Source organism: Lacerta agilis, chromosome 2 (genome assembly GCF_009819535.1).
Source record: "Lacerta agilis isolate rLacAgi1 chromosome 2, rLacAgi1.pri, whole genome shotgun sequence".
Lineage (NCBI taxonomy): Eukaryota > Metazoa > Chordata > Lepidosauria > Squamata > Lacertidae > Lacerta > Lacerta agilis.
In genome coordinates, this window is record NC_046313.1 from 85628845 (window position 1) to 85645548 (window position 16704).

The 16704-nt window shown below is 40.2% G+C and overlaps 1 protein-coding gene across 2 annotated transcripts; it reads right to left on the reverse strand.

The window, feature by feature from the left end:
- Positions 1-2590: 2590 nt before the first annotated feature.
- THUMPD3 (THUMP domain containing 3) lies at positions 2591-15720 on the reverse strand. Of its 2 annotated transcripts, none has more exons than XM_033141148.1 (10): positions 15513-15720; positions 12509-12815; positions 11640-11717; positions 9811-10311; positions 8253-8383; positions 7653-7722; positions 6361-6476; positions 6065-6172; positions 4565-4688; positions 2591-4083 (listed from the first exon to the last, which is right to left on the reverse strand). In XM_033141148.1, exons 2-10 carry the CDS (start codon positions 12764-12766, stop codon positions 3973-3975), a joined length of 1497 nt encoding a protein of 498 aa, XP_032997039.1. In that variant the 5' UTR covers positions 12767-12815; positions 15513-15720; the 3' UTR covers positions 2591-3972. The 2 variants fall into 2 exon arrangements, with proteins under 2 accessions (XP_032997039.1, XP_032997038.1); XM_033141147.1 differs by lacking the exon at positions 15513-15720 and adding an exon at positions 15380-15499.
- Positions 15721-16704: the final 984 nt, after the last annotated feature.

The window sequence follows — 16704 nt, forward strand, 5'->3', positions numbered from 1 at the left end:
TAAGATGAGCATCATAGAATCATAGAATCATAGAGTTGGAAGAGACCACAAGGGCCATCCAGTCCAACCCCCTGCCAAGCAGGAAACACCATCAAAGCATGCCTGACAGATGAATTCGTTTTATGGAATTCAATGTGTACTACAATAAAATACACTACAATCTCTAAGAAACAAAGGAAGCAATTTGGGCAACAATTGGGTGTGTGGAATGGTTGTTTCTAATCCTGGTCTGGAGGCTGTCTTCTACTTGGAAATAAATCCCAACAGTTCCACGGGGTTTCCTCCCAAGGAAAACGTGCCTGGATTAGGGACCTCAGTGGCTAAAATCATTTGTGTGTGTGGAAATACTGCTGCCCTGAGACCTTCCAGAGCAATTGCTGGTCACACACACACACACACACACACAGAGAGAGAGAGAGAGGGGGGGGTACCTTGGTTCTCAAACAATCTGTTCTGGAAGTCTGTTCCAAAACCAAAGCATTCCAAAACCAAGGCATACTTTCCTATAGAAAGTAATGCAAAATGGATTAATCCGTTCCAATTAAAAACAACCCCTAAAACAGCAATTTAACATGAATGTTACTATCTAATGAGACCATTGATCCATAAAATGAAAGCAATAAACCAGGCTGCAATCAAAAACTGGCAATCATCTACCCATTGCCACTGGAGGGATGAGGCGGGAGGGGGTAGTTTAAGTGGGGGGGGGGAGGAAAGTGAGGCAAAAGTTCTATCGCCCCCACCCAAGCCGGCCCATTCTCCCCCCCCCCTTGCATGTTTTCTGGCATCTGGCCACACTCCCCATTCACTCAGGCGAGTCCCAGGGCATCTGTCTCCACTGGCATGGCGGCATTGGGACACGGCAGCAGCACCAGAGCGTGGAGAGGAGGCGGAGGCAGAAGCTGCTCGGTTGCACTCCTAGCTGCCTGACGCTGAGCCGGGTGGGCTGGAGCCTCCGTGCAGTGCGACCGCCCGATCCCTCGCTCGGGAATATGGCACCCACACTGACCACATGCTTCCCCTCCAACACCGTCTCTCTGAGTACTGGGGGAGAGTCACCAACTTCCAAGTCTCCCTACTCCACAGTCACTTATATTCTGAGGAGCCGCCCAGTACCGAGAAAAGAGGCGCTTCCCAGCAGAGGAAAGGGAAGGGAAGGAACTGGCGGCAGTCACTGCTGGGGCCAAGCCGCTCGGTCAAAACAGAAGTGTACACTCAAATTGGAGCACGTTCGGCTTCCGAAAAAAGTTTGAAAACCGGAACACTCATTTCCAGGTTTGAAGTGTTCGGGTTCCAAGTAGTTCGAGAAATAAGCTGTTCAAAAACCGGGGTACCACTGTAGTTGTTACACTCTGACAGTCACCGTTATAATTACAAAAATCTACCAGAATCAATGTTAGAAGCTCAGATATATAAGCTAATTGTCAAATGGCACCTTAAACATAGGTCACATTCACCACAATGGGATGTCCAGGTGCCTTATCAACAGTGGGGTTTATTATTATTATTAATTTCATTTCTATACTGGGGCTTCCTGTTTCTATACTGCATTATAAAGAAAAAATTTCAAAGCAGTTTACAACATATTAAAGCATCAAGTAAAACAATCCAGAACAAATCAAATCTGAGTTCCAAGGAAAATATTTCAGATCCTTCTCTAAGTAACATTTTGTTTTCCCCATATTTATTTATATAGCTGTCCAATAGCAGAAGTACTCTAGGAAGCTAGTGTGGTGTATTGATTATAGTGTCGGACTAAGACCTGTGAGATCAGGGTTCAAATCCTCGCTTAGTCATGAAGCTCACGGGGTGACCTTGGGTCAGTCACAGCCTCTTAACCTACCTCACAGGGTTGTTGTAGGGACTGACTGAGAATGGGGGTGAACCATGTACTCTTTGGAGAAAAAGTTGGGATATTAATGCAGTAAATAAACTCTTCTGCTTACCTGCTTAAGAAAGCTGGAGGGGCCAGCATGCAGATAACAGTCACCAACCTGTTACCCAGAGTTCTCCATGTGGTCACAACATAGCTGTCAACTTTTCCTTTTTTTTGCAATGGGAAACGGTGCTGGAATAAGGGAATTTCCCACAAAAAAGGGAAAGTTGACAGCTATGGATCACAACTGGACCTGTGCCAGTCGTAAAAAGTGCTTGGGGTATTTTGAACACTAACCAGAACTGACAGTAATATATTTTAATGAGATGTTTTAAATTCTGTCTTTAAAAAATGAATGCTTCAGATTTTTTATGCTGGTTTTAAAGTATGTATTATTAATTTATTGTTGTAAGTCACTTCGAGTTAGTTTTTTTTGGGGGGGGGGGAGAAGCAGGGTTTTTATTTATTTTTAATTTGAAAGTTTTATGAGTCACCCCCTGGAGGTTTCAACAATTGTATCATTATGTTTAAAATACTGCAGGCTTGGGCCTTAGACTCAAGGGTCACTTGAGCTAGTCATAAATATGGATGAATAGATGACAGACTTCCACTGATAATCTTTGCAGCTTAAGAAATTATTAAATATAGTTTTCTGAAAATAAACTACTAACCTCATTTTATGTGACCCAAGTGAACAGCAGAACAAAAAGCAGATAGCTCTGGTAAAAACTTTATTACACAGAGGTAAAATTATAACATCAAAATTCAATGCTACAACAACAGTGAGAAACACCAAAGTAACCCCCATAGATAGGAAATAAATGGCAACCTGGGAGGGCAAAAGTGTTCTAATGACAAAGAATGAGCTACCTTTTTACAGTAATTGGAACAGTGCTGGTGCTTTATTTCTCATGAAAGAACTTCATTCATAGCCTTTTACAGCTGCATGTAGCTCATCTCTTAGCTCACAAGCATTCATTCCTCTCCCCCTCCTAAACCTTTAGCTCAAAATCTGAATTAAAAATTTCAAGCATGTATAATATGTTTCATCCCCCCAAATGCTTTCTAGACTGAAGAACAGTGCATTCAACATATATTTTAGAGTAGTATTTTAGCTATTCTTTTCAAGCTCACAGGAAAAGGCTCCCAAATTTGACAAATCAGTTTCAGTACACATAAAAACAATGGACACAACCCACAGGCAACATTTCTTGAACACAGCTGTAATAAACCTTAGTCACTGGATGGTGCATAAGCATTATTATAGGTTACTGTTAGGGAACATTTGAGTATATTATTTGTTAGATGACACAACTAGATATATTATCAGGTTAAATTCAACCACACTAAATATTCTCATCTAAATCTATCCTGTGTCCAAAACCAACAGTAGTAGTAGTACACGGGGAAGGCTATTACAGCATTTTTCAAGTCTTATTCCAAATCAAAACCATGACTACAGAAATATGCTGAGGCTGATAGTACACATTCTCAGCAATATACATGGCAGATCAAAGTAAACAAGTGAATCGAAGCATAAATTGAGGTAGCAGGTGAGAAAACAGGCAGCACTATTGAGCTCTGAAGTTGTTGAACAAATGGATTCTGGGATACAGCTTATCATATAATTAACAGAAGCAACAAACTAGTCGCCTATTTTTGGCAACTAAACAAAACAACGTGGAGGTGCTTCTCCAATGGAAAAAATATTTTCATCTTAAATTAGCTGTCCTGTAGTAGGAAACAGGATAGATAACTTGCTCTATGAATATGAAAAATATATTTGCACCCAAACTGAAACAGTAACTCAGGTTCACAGGCACATTGAAGAGTTACTAGTTTCATTAATAAATTGGCTATACTTTTCTATTTAAGCCCTGAAAACTCCTTCAAGAGCTTCTAGTTAGGTATGACACAACTGATCCTTGGACCAGAAAGCTTGCTCACTTGCTCCTTATTTTTTACTCCATTCAATATCATAAGGATGGGTTGACTCAGAATCACAGGGAAACAATAAACTAATAGGCCTCAAAAATGTAGAAGAGTACATGTGTGGTCAGTAAATTGATCAAGGTGTTACCAGTATGATCTTTTCTCTAATTTTTTTCTGCAGAGCGTTTCAAAAGGTACACAGCAGCATGGAGTCCACCAACATTCACCCAGATGGTGTGAGATTTTCGCCACAGGTGTCCCATTTTTGACAAGGCCTGAAATGCAAATGAGTGGCAAGTTTCTCTTGACAAGCAGACATTAAAGTTACAGATAGTTTTCAATTTTCACTTGCTATTGAAAATGTGCCCATTTGTCACTTACTTTAGCCCATATCTTCAACTCTCTCTTTTTAGTCAGCCCACATAGCATACCAGATAAATCAGTTTCTCCCTCTGTCCACCACCCTTCTTGGCTTTTTTTTGGGGGGGGGGGAAGGGAGCCCTTTATCCTTAGTTTAAAAGCACAATTTGGGATCTAGAATAATATATATTACACAGTTGAGCAATGAAAATTGATAATGCTGTAATAGTCTTTTCTAAATGGCAGCAAATTGCTCTATATTGAAACAAGAATATTTGACTTGCAGTTTTGGCAGCATTTATCCTAGATAACAGCAATACCATTGTCCTGCCTTCAGCAGTGAAGAGCAAACAGCACTGTTAACAAATGGCTGGGGGTTAGCTAGCCACTACCTACCTTGGCAAAGCATTTCCTATCTTGAGTCAGCAGCACAGCTCTGCCAGTCCTTGGTCTGCAGATCCGGCCCATCTCCATAAGGCAGGATGGGTAGAGATCCCAGTTCTTTTTCTTAGACCCTATCCTAGAGTGAAATTGAGAAGCAACAGAAAGGAAACTTAGAAGTACAAATAGTCTATTGTCCAGTATTTCTTACCCATAGTAGTGAGTTTATTCATCTGCTTAATCAACTACATCTCCTTTCAAATTAACGAGGCAGGGTGGGGAGAGAATCCAAGCCTTTCATACTGCCTTGCTTTTAATAATTTATTGAATGAACATTGCGTAGAGGGTTGCATGAATACAAGTGAAGAATAAGGTCTCCAGTTTGGAATCTGGTTGGTTCTGTAGAACCCTGATAGTCTCAGATTTAACTAAACTTCAAAAAAGATTTGTAGACGGTAGAATAATCTGTTTGCTCCTACCCTCTACCTCCCTTATTAATGATTTTCTTGATTTACAAAGGTATGTGCAATGTCTCTCTCGTATATTTTCAAGGCATCTCCTGAACAAATACTGAATAATTGCAGGGAATGTTCCTCCCATCTTAAGGTGCAAAAGAGAAATTGATTATGGAGCTATTTTAACACCAAATACCATGCTGGAAAATCAGCCATGTACGATGAAGAAACGGGCCCAACAATGTCTTGCACTCAGCGGAAGCCATGTAGCTAGTTTGACTTCCGAGGCGTATTGAGAAACTGAAGCATTTACTTCCGGATTTACGGCGAAAACCGAAATGTTCGTCAACAAAGATGTTAGAAAACCGAGGTACTACCGTACACACCTTTTAGAACTGCTCTCAAATACAAACATTTTTGAAATTTGTACAGGCTACATTTCTGGTATGTTGGGATATCACATACTTTTAGAAGTTAAAATACTGTTACTTGGGTATCTGAATGATGTTATCCAGGAAAATGGCTGAGAAATATTATTCAACCTTGCAACTGTTGTGAATGTTATAGCCAAAAACTGGAAAAATGTTTATCTCCTACTTTATGTGCATGGTTTGAAAAAATTCTGGTCTATAGTAACAATGATTACATTAACTTATTATAAAAGAATACATATAAACCAGCCTAATCTGTCCATAGAAAAATTGTGGGTTTTTCTTCATATTATTTTGGAATAATAAGCTTAATGATAATGTTCAACCTTATGCTGCTTTCAGCCTGTTGCAACATTATGACTATTTGTCCAAATATTTATGTATTTACTTTATTGGGGCTAATAAAGAATTTTTAAAAAATAAGAAAAAAAAATAAAGATCAAGACCCACAGATATGTTGACCATCAGCTGAGCAGAGATGGAGACCTACAGAAATGCAATCGTTTTCAACTTGGTAACTACAATGCAGTTCAACACTCAAATTCAGCAATTCCTTCTTAGTTTGGAAGCTTCATTGTACCTGTAAGGCTCTGGATCAGAAACACAGCTGTAAAACACCCATCATTTACCTCTTTCCAAATGGCATATCCGTTACAATGACATCCACAGAGCCAGTCCTCAGAGGTAGACTACAGATATCCCACTGAAGACTATCTATAGGTTTGCCTGCAGGTGTGCTGTTAAGAACAAAAAACCAGATCAGTTAAGGAGTTATTACTTGGAAATTTTTCATACCATACCAACAAGCCCAAGTTAACGAACTGGGAAACATTTTTAAAATACGTAAGTGACTATGAAAAAGTTACTCAAACAAATGGCAAAACAAATATATGGCATAAACCACCACTGGGTACTTAATTCCCACCTTTCTTTACTTTGAATTTCCTTCAGTAAAGAGGCAATATTATTTGCTGTTCTCTTCACAGCCTGTGGATTGTTATCCCCAGCCATATGGTAGCAGTTAGGCCATTCAGTAGCCCCCTATCAATGAGAAAGAAACAGCAAACTTAGCAGCAATGCAAGAACCCAACTGAAATCTAATTCTAGGAGATAACATCTATGAATGCATTATATGGCACAAATTATCAGAAGGGGACCTGATCCTTAGTCCACCACCCCAAATAAGGGGAGGGATTTCTCTGCTGTAGTGCCAAGGAAATCCCAAGGGTAAAAAAAACAGAAAGCAGATGAGCAATCCACCCACAAAAAATGACTCTAGATTGGAACTTTTACCCTATGTCTCTGCATGGAAGCTAAGAAATTATTCCCTTTGTTGGAGGATTGTTAAACAAAAGCCCAAGCTAACCAAGTTGAGGTTTCCACACTGTGATCCCAGCTCAAAGGAGAGCAATTTGTTCTTTCACCTTGCTTAGATTCTGGAAAGTCCTTTACACCTTTAGGCCAGAGAGTCACAACAGGTAGAGAGAAAATTCTGTATTTGACAGCTGCTGAAAATACCTACCACACTGTGCTGAACTAAAATACACAGGAACTTGCAAAGAGCTGTGGGATCTCATACAGGACCAGCACTGCAGTAATACTGGCCTATCTCATAGGTGTGCTACAAAGATTTCCAAGACTACATTAAAGATAACCAAGCACTTACAAAACATATAAATATTTAATCATAGTTGTGGAAGTAGAAATGGTTTATACATCATGCTATCCTGAGGATGGGCAACTTATCTGGTCATATTGTTTACCCAACACAGCATAAGGAATCAAAGTTTACAATCCTAATCAAACAAGGGAGTAAATCCCTTTGAACCCAGTCTGATTTCCATGTAGAGATATTAAAGATTGCTTTGTCACCCTTATGTTCCAGTACACCAAATTCTATACAATGTGTTGCAATAATACACCAACATGCCAAGACATTTCTGGGACTTCAAGGGATTAGGCTGTTTCGTAGCTTACTATCAAATCTGAAGATATTACTACTAATAAATAATAATTTTATTATTTGCACCCTGCCCATCAGACTGCTTTGCCCCAGGTTGTTAGTAGACATGGTGCAATCCTATGTATGTCTAAGAAGAACTTAGTAACACTGGATTTAACAGTACTTACTTCCTGATAAGTGGGTATAGGGTTCCAACCCAAGCTGGGTATTTTATGCTTTACTTTAAAACTGAAAAGATAAAAAAGCTACAGTACCTCTATTGGTATAGCACCTGTCCCACACATTGGATCAATTATTATGTCAGCTGGCTGAAGTTCACAAAGCCTAAACAAAATTAGGACCAAAGTTTGTATAATAAAGATAAAGACAAAGGCAAAAACAACAACAACAATGCTGTATCTTTGTAAAATGCATCCAACTTCCCCTTTTGAATTTCTGGGCAGAAATCAAGGGCAAAGTGTAAGATAATGAATCAAACAAAAGACACTACCAAGTACATGTCTGATCTTAAAAATCCTAAGCACACAGTAACTAATGATTTATAAATATGGTCCCTATAGGCTGTAGGACATAATAGAAAAAAATTAATACACTTAAACAATAAAAAAAATTATAAAAAGGGGGAAAGATACACAGGAGTATTTCATTTAAGGAGAATTACTTCTAAAGGAAAGAAGTTCCACACTCAGGAACTGACCACAAGAAATACTTAACTGCCCACTAATGCAAAGTACATTGAGGGGGCCCTCTGTTTAATGTTCAAAAGTAGCAGAATATGCAAAACATGCAGTTCCACAAGTATGAATAGAGAACATATGGTTTAAGAGATCTTGCAACTGTTCCAGTTTCCTTACCTGAGCATACCATAAGCTAGAGTAGATCGAAGAGTTGTGGGTCCGAAATGGGTAATATTTCTTCTATGAAGACTCTCTTCTGTTAAGGCAATCCCCACTACCACTTCATTATTGTGGATGTTGAGGAGAACCTAGAGTAAAAGTCCCTTATGTTTAACACAGACATTCCCTTTTACTATAGGTAAACCATGATATATACACAAAAAACAGAATAGACTACCTCACTGAAGTGCTAATGTAGGATTTTCCAAAATTCTATCCTTTAAAGGGCTATCTTCCACAGTCCCCTATACTTGGGAGATGAACAATCTGACCCACATAATCTGTTTAGTCTCCCAGGATCTAGTTCATCCTTTGCTACCCATCCCTTCCAGCAGCTATGACAGGATAGCTGAAATAGGCAAACAGCTGAAACATCCCAGGCTAGGAATTATATGGCTAGGAATTCTAGGAATTAGAAATCCTGAGGTCATAGGAGCCAACTTCTAGGAGCTGTGGGGGCTTTGGCCCCCACAATAAAATATTTGAGGGGGCTGGGCCCCCACGAAGTTGATAGGCATTGCCATTCAAATGGTGTGTGTGCACTGTGTCACGTGACTGATTATGCGGGGCGGGGCTTGCCTGGGCCCTCACAATATTTCATTCAAATTGGCACCCCTGCCTGAGGTAATGCAAAAAAAGCAATGACCATCCACTGGTATATTTTTGCTATGTGAAGTGGAGTCTGAGGTGGGGGGGAAACTAGGAAAACATGCCAACCACTAAAATATACAGCAATCCAACTAATTCTTAGAACATTTATCTTCCCCACCCCACTTTTGCAGATTACAAGGAAGTGAAATACAAAACACTATATCCAACCTCCATTACGTTTCCTTGTAACATAGAATGAGGTATCTTGTAGTTGGGCAAGCTTTGAGACCATTAGTCAGCACCGGATTGCCAGTCATTCCAAGCCTAAATCTCTCGAACTGGGAAGGCTACATTACATTTAATGTAAAAGATGTAATTTTAAGACTGGCCAGTATATGTGAGCAGTGGTCCCAGTATGAAATCTCAACATAATTTAATACTAACTTAGCCATCTCCATTTTAGTTTGAGCTGGTTCAGACATCAAGATAAAGAAAAGCTATGGTTTTCCATGATGGTAACAGAACAGAGCAAGCCTTGGGCTTCAATACTCCCCCACTCTCCTTCCTACCTTTGGCACAGCTGCAAGATCAGATGTTTTCACTTCTGTTGTTGTTTTGTAGCTTGTAACAACAGGTTCTGGTTAACTTAATTATAATTAATTATTAATAATGATTTTGAAGCTAGCTTGTTCCAAATAAGCCATTGTTAAGATAACCCCAATTTCGGGTTACAGCATAATGTTAAAAGTGCAGTTAATAGCACACAGAAGCAAAAACTTCGATCATATGAACTTCATCGTAATGTCAGAAGCAGACTACTGCTTATTGCTAAAACATGTAAATTCTGTCATATTTTAACCCACCCCTACTATTAATGCACTAATAGTAATAATATTTTTTAATTGGGGGGGGGAGTATGCTGCACCTCCACATCAAAATTTGTCATGTCTGCTTTCCACTGAAAGAAATCTTGCACAGCTCCTCCAAAATCTCTTGCCGCCTCATTTGATTTGAAGCTGTGGTTATCACCAGCTCTGTTGCATGTTACCCGGAACTTCAGCGTCTCAGCTTTCATTTCACACTTCTTGCAGTCACCTGATCCATTTTTGCTTTCGCCATTGGATGTCAACTCTTCTTTAGAATCAGACAATTCATCATCACCTGGTTGCACAATTTCATCTGTATTTTCTGGGTCTTGGACATCAGTAGCCTCGAAAACATTTTGCACAGGTTCGTGCAGTTTTTTATCAACAGCTCGCTCTCTGCTCCCATCATCCTCTTGTTTCTCTTTCTTTGCATTGGTTTGATTGCCCTTTTTCCGCCTTGTTTTTCTTTTCTTAAGGCTTGTATTTAACCTCCACACATCCAAAGGGTCCTCCCATGGCAGTATCTTAACCAAGTCCTCTAAATCCTTTAGAGCTTCTTCCTAAAACATATCAGGAGAAAGTATCCATAAAAGTCATTTAATACAACCAATTATTTTCTATGTTTGCTAAATTTCAGAAGAGTAGCTGAGTTTATCTGGGGCAGCTGTGGCCCTGCTGCGGATATGGCACATTAGAGATTGGGCCTACAATGGTGAAAGTTTAGGTACGTGAAATGGTTCGTATGTCATTAAGCTTTCAACCCCATTCACCAACAGCCACACCTTCATATCACAGACAACTACTGAAATTATCCTGTATTTAAAAAAACACTCTCTCATGTGGCACAGATGTGGTGTGTTCAGAAGGAAAACAATGTTCTGCAGTTCTTTAGAATTATTTTATAGGCTATCAATGTCATCAGATGTGTCAAAGAGGCAGCAAAAGTGGTAGGTACATACAGGTGAAACTCGAAAAATTAGAATATCGTGGAAAGTTTCATTTCGTTCAGTAATTCAACTTAAAAGGTGAAACTAATATGTGAGATAGACTCATGACATGCAAAGCGAGATATGTCAAACCTTTATTTGTTATAATTGTGATGATTATGGCGTACAGCTGATGAGAACCCCAAATTAACAATTTCAACTTTGGAGTTTTCATCAGCTGTACGCCATAATCATCACAATTATAACAAACAAAGGCTTGAAATATCTCGCTTTGCATGTTGTCAGGGAACTGCCCTCCGCTGCCAGTCAGGGTCCTGGTGGGTACTGGCAGCCCAAGCCCCTTCTCTCCAGTGAGTCTTCCAGCAGCTCCTCTGGGGAGGAGTTACGCTCAGGCAGCCAGGTGGAGGGAGGGCTCCAGGAGGCAGCTCATAGACCCAGCACCGCCCGGCAAAGCAGATCTGAGGGGGAGATGCCACTTCCGTCGCCTGAGCTGCGCAGAGGGGTGGGAAGACCGGGAAGGCAGCATCTAAGGATGCCGCGATTCCTATGTTGGGGTTGCAGCCGGAAGAAGGCACTTGCGGATTCTTCAAGCGACTAGGCAGTCATGTTTTTGGATAGCTCCGCTTGCACATAGCTTTGGCATAATAAATTAGTTTGTAGACAAGACGGGCTTTGTCGTTACTTGTGAGCAACTGCTAAGCGGATCTGACACATGTCATGAGTCTATCTCATATATTAAACTCCAGTAGCTAATGAAAACAACTGCTTACATAAATGGACTTTTCCACGATATTCTAATTTTTCGAGTTTCACCTGTATACACAATAAGAAAAACAACCACCAACATTTTTTTTGCTGCAAGCGACTAACTAGGCTACCTCTTTACGTACTGATACATACAAGGCGAGAGGGAGAGAGGGAGGGAGGGAGAAACAACTAACCTTAGTTTCCTTGAATTGAAAATCTTTGAATTCTTGAACAATAACAAATAAGTTGTCCACGGATCTTAACTGGTGAACCTAAATGAAATTCGAGATAATCTTTTTTAATGCTGTATTCTCCTTTTTTGATATTTGTCGCTTGTACTTAAGTTCTGTAGTAGATCAACCATTTGTAGTGGCTGCCTTTATCTTAAAAAATGTAAAACAAAACATGTGTTGTGTCTGAGGGCATTTCATGTCTTGAGGACATTTTGTGCTATATCACTGTAAACTTTAAATACAACTTTGTTTCATTTTTGTAGCTTCTATTTGCATACATGCATAAATAATGCACATGTACCTCTCTTCAGAATTAAGTATGATATGGTATTAAATGCTTCAATCCTATATCTACTTACTTGGGAGTAAGTCTCATAGGACACAATGTAGATGTGTAAGGATTGGCATAAAATTACCATTATTTCAAATTAAAATACAGACAGCTCCCTTTTTCCCCTGGGGTTGCATTCTGGGTCATTTTGCACGTCAGCGATCACACATAAGCCTGTTGCACTCCCTCCCCATTCTAGGGCCAAAAACGACACATACACTGGTGGCTGTGCATCAGAAGCACGCAAAATGGTTGCTGCCGGTATTTGGCTGTTTCTGTTCCCCACTCCTCAGTTTTAATTTTCTTTCCCAAATAATTTTTATGGGTTTTCATGTAAATACAAGGAAAGTTTCCTTGCTACACAAAGACATTTTAAAAAAAGTTTGAACTTCTAAAGTTTACTACAATGAAGGAAATGTACCTATCAGTAACTGCAAGGAGTACAACACCCTCAAACAATCAAATAGTTATTATTATTCAAATAATAAAATCTGCAAACCTTTGGAAGGCTGATTATGGGAATTTCAAAATAGATTTTCCCTCTGTCCTTGCTAATTGTAGACTTTGATGCTAGCTTCTCTTGTACTTCATCCGCTGCAGTTAGCTCAAAGCCAGTTGGCACAGTAGCTCCAATAGTGACCACAATATCTTTAGGGGTTGCATCAGGATTGGCTTCTCTGTGCTCACCTAACGGCTTGCATGAATCACCAATGTTCACTTCAGATAACACAGCAGCAGCATCTTCAACTCCAGACATTCTGCTAGCATATATGGCTTGCACAGAGGCTTATGTTTTAGAAGAACTTCTGTAAAGGAAAATAAGTCTTTAAGCAAATCAGCAAATGTAATTCAAGTAATTCACTTGCTGAGGTATTTGAAACAGTAAACAGTACAGATTCCAAAGCCATTACTTCTTCCCTATTTATAGGCATATTACAATTTAAGAGGTGTTTTTGTAACAAACAGCACATTTTTTTATGTAGAGCAATCTGATCCCACTGAGTTTGGTGGACTTACTTCCAAATTAGCATTCACAGCATTGCTGCCTAAATTTCAAACAAGAAGATACTTGTCATAATCTCAAGATAATTTATTTTTATTTTTAAAAATATTTATAGACCACTATTTCATTAAAAGGATTAAAGCAGTTTACAACAAAAATACATAAAACCACCCAGTAAAAACATTCAGGCAACCCTCCATTTATGAGGGGGTTACGTTCTGTGGTACATCTATATACCACTGAAAAAGCCTGCAAACACCCCATGCCACCCCTGCCCTATTTTGTGACATTTTCAGGTCACTTCTGGTTTTGGGCTGATGCTTGTATGTGCTGTCACACACATACTGAATGTGCATAAATGGAAAGTTGCCTGTATTAAAAAGTTAGTAACAGATATAAATTAACCATTGTGGAAAGGTGTATTCTTAATTGCTTGCATAGGCCTGGTAGAATAAAGATGTTTTCAGCAGGCATTCAAAAGTTAAAACAGCAAGCACTTGATGAATGTCTATTGGCAGAGCATTCCACAATACTGGGACAATGACATGACAGGTTCTATTTCATGTTGTTATAAAGTGAGCCTCACCAACTTGAGGAATGAGCAACAATGCTCCTGCAGATTATTCAGTGATCGAGCTAGGATAGAATGGTTCAGGCAATTCCTGAAGTATCCTAGAACTAAGTAGTTCAGGTCTTTGCAAATTAATACAAGGATAAGGCTCCTCTGACAATAGCACTCTATAAACACAGGATTGTGTTTCATTACTATTTTAATTATTCCCACCTATCTGGTTATTCAGATACTTGAAAAAAAAACCCTCTGTGAAACCTGATAAACAGATAGCCCAATAAAATATATTGGATACTAGCAATCTTTATTTGGCAACAGCTTTCTATTTGATATTGTTTCATGCCAAATTGCAGCCAAACTCAGCACTCATAGGTACAGTTACTCGAGAGGAGGTAGCATTCAACATTGCGGAAATATTCACTGAGTTACACACCCAAATACAGTACAGTAAATGGAATTAACATGCACAAGTAATTGGGGCCCTACTGGGGTGAACCTAGGCTGGCGAAGGCCTTACTGAATCCTAAACCAGTCAAGTCCCAAGGAGGGACCCAGTCCAGGTCCACTGCTGCCCCAGTGTGGAGCAGGCACAACTAAAAACACAACCAACTACTTCAAAAGCTTTGCCATAGACTTATAAGGTCTTGCACAGCTTGGTGCTAGACTATCTTTGAACTGCTTCCTTCCATACTGCCCAGCTCACTCACTAAGGTTATCATCAGAAGCTCTTCTAGCTGTAATATGTCCAGTACAAGTACACCATATGGTGACCAAAATGAGAACCTTCTTCTCTGTGGTTTGCTCCACACTGTGTAACTACTGACTTTTACAGATGTGCCGGGCATCTATGGTGCAGGTGTTGCACCAGCTGCTAAAAACTTCATGCCAGCATTCCTGGGCACCAATTCCTAGTACCAGTACTATTGAACTTTGGCAATCTGTTTATAAATGTTATTGCCCTGGCTTTATTTTGCAAACCACCTTTTTGTTTTTATAACAAAAGGAAGTCTATAAATGGTTTAAATAAATTAAAAACCTGCTGCCACATTCTATTCTAGCTGGGAGGAACTTTAGAACTTTGTGAGTCAAACTAGACATAGTGAACTTCTTCCATTCATGTATGCACATAAAATGTTTAAAAATATGTTTAAGCCTTTCACTGAAATTAATGGGACTTAAAAGCAGTTACAGCTACTAGTCACAGTATAACAGCAAAAATAAGGAATACAATGAATTACCATCATTACATATTTATTTATACCCCAACCTTTTCCCTGATGGAACTCAAGGCTGCTTACAGATACTGTAAAAACAATACAGTAATCACTAAAAACATTTAAAAATCATTAAAAAACAATCAAACATTAATAAAATTAATATTATATACAGTACATGAACCACTGAGTCTTGCAGAAGAGTATACCTAAAAAAAATATGATCCACATAAAGCTACGCACTGATTTCCTCGTAATAAAGTTAAGCATATTCTTAAGTCTCTTCCTATTTAAATAAATGGGTTTAAAATGTTTAAATCTGGATGAGTCGTGGCATATAAAATATCCTGGCCCGAGGTAATGCCTAAGTACGTTTAATTTGAGATGAGACACACGGAGAATTTCTTTCAAACCTTTTTTCTGCGTGTGATAGAAATGATGCTACCTTATTTTTAGAACGACGACGGTAAAACTCAAATATCCACAACTTCCCAAGAGTGACACCCACAAACCCGGAAAAGTTAACTAATAGTACCAAAGTCTGAAAGGAATAGTAAAGAAGAAAAGTTTCTCGTGTCTTACAAGGAAGGAAGGGGCAGGGAGAGAAGCGCCTTTCCTTCCGAGCCCGTTTCGCGTCGTCCTCGCGGTCCGGGCGCCGCCGAGAGGGAGAACGGGGGCCGCTCGAAAGGTAAGACACACACACAGAGACACCGACCGTATTTCAAGTTCTTCTCTCAGGTAGGGCAACTGCCGGGCCCGTTTTCCGCTCCGCTCCACTCAGCCACAACGGCAGCAAACATCCGATCCGGCCTGCGCACGAGGAGCACCGGGAATTTCTTCCGGGGAAAAGAAAAGGAGCGCGCTCGCTCGCAAGCACTTCCTGCGGAGCGAACTGAGTCGGAGGCACTCACGGCGAGGCGCCTACTCTGCTCTCGCGCTCACGGCGAGGCGCCTACTCTGCTCGCGCTCAACGGCTACAACGGCCTGCGTTGCTATGGAAACCGCCCCGACCTCGCGCGAGACCGGCTGCTGCCAACTGCCTTTGTGTTTATAGGGATGCTCGTTTGTTTCCGCATGAGTGCCGGATTTACGTATAAGCTAAACAAGCTGTATAGCTTAGGCCCCCCCTCCCCCCCAAAAAAAATTAAAGAAAAAACAACAACCTGGATGTACATTTCCAAAATATAAGATAAAAAACAAATAATATAAAACAAATAAAATAAAACCTACATACAGCAACAGTGTTTTGTGTTGTGTAGGTACCTATGATGTAAGTATCTGTAATGGACCCCGCCTGCTAGCCTGCTCCCTAAAATATCACTGGTTTGCTCATTTCTATATATAGGGTGCCTACATTCTGCATGGACTGGTTGCATTTCAGTTCAACAATGACTTTGATAAAATACATATTTTGTTATGTGCAAATAGCTTTAGATACCTATTAGGTCCATAAATTACCATATATTCAACACAAAAAACAGCAACAATTTGTTGTTGACAAAGGACAGCTGGTCATATAAAGGGCCCCATTACTTTCAGTAGCTTAGGGCCTTATCAAACCTAAATCCGGCCATGCGTATGACCCTATAATAATAAGCCGGGGTCCCGTTGGAGCCCCAGCATCGCCTTATATGCCCTCTGTGGGCAACAACAGCACAATTGTATTTGCATTTACTGTGGAGAGCAAGCCCCATTGCACTGGGCAAGGTTTGCTCCCAATCAATTTGCACAACCTTTGTTGCCAGGTTCTGTCGTTGCAGCAGTGTGGATCTGTTCCCCGACCTATGGCGGGCGTGATCGGCCAGCACCCCTTCCGTGTGGTGCGGCAACTTTTAAGGCTGCAGCGCGCGAGCAGCAGCACAGCCGGCGTCAATCACAGGGATGGGGCGTGCCCCCAGAGTGTCACA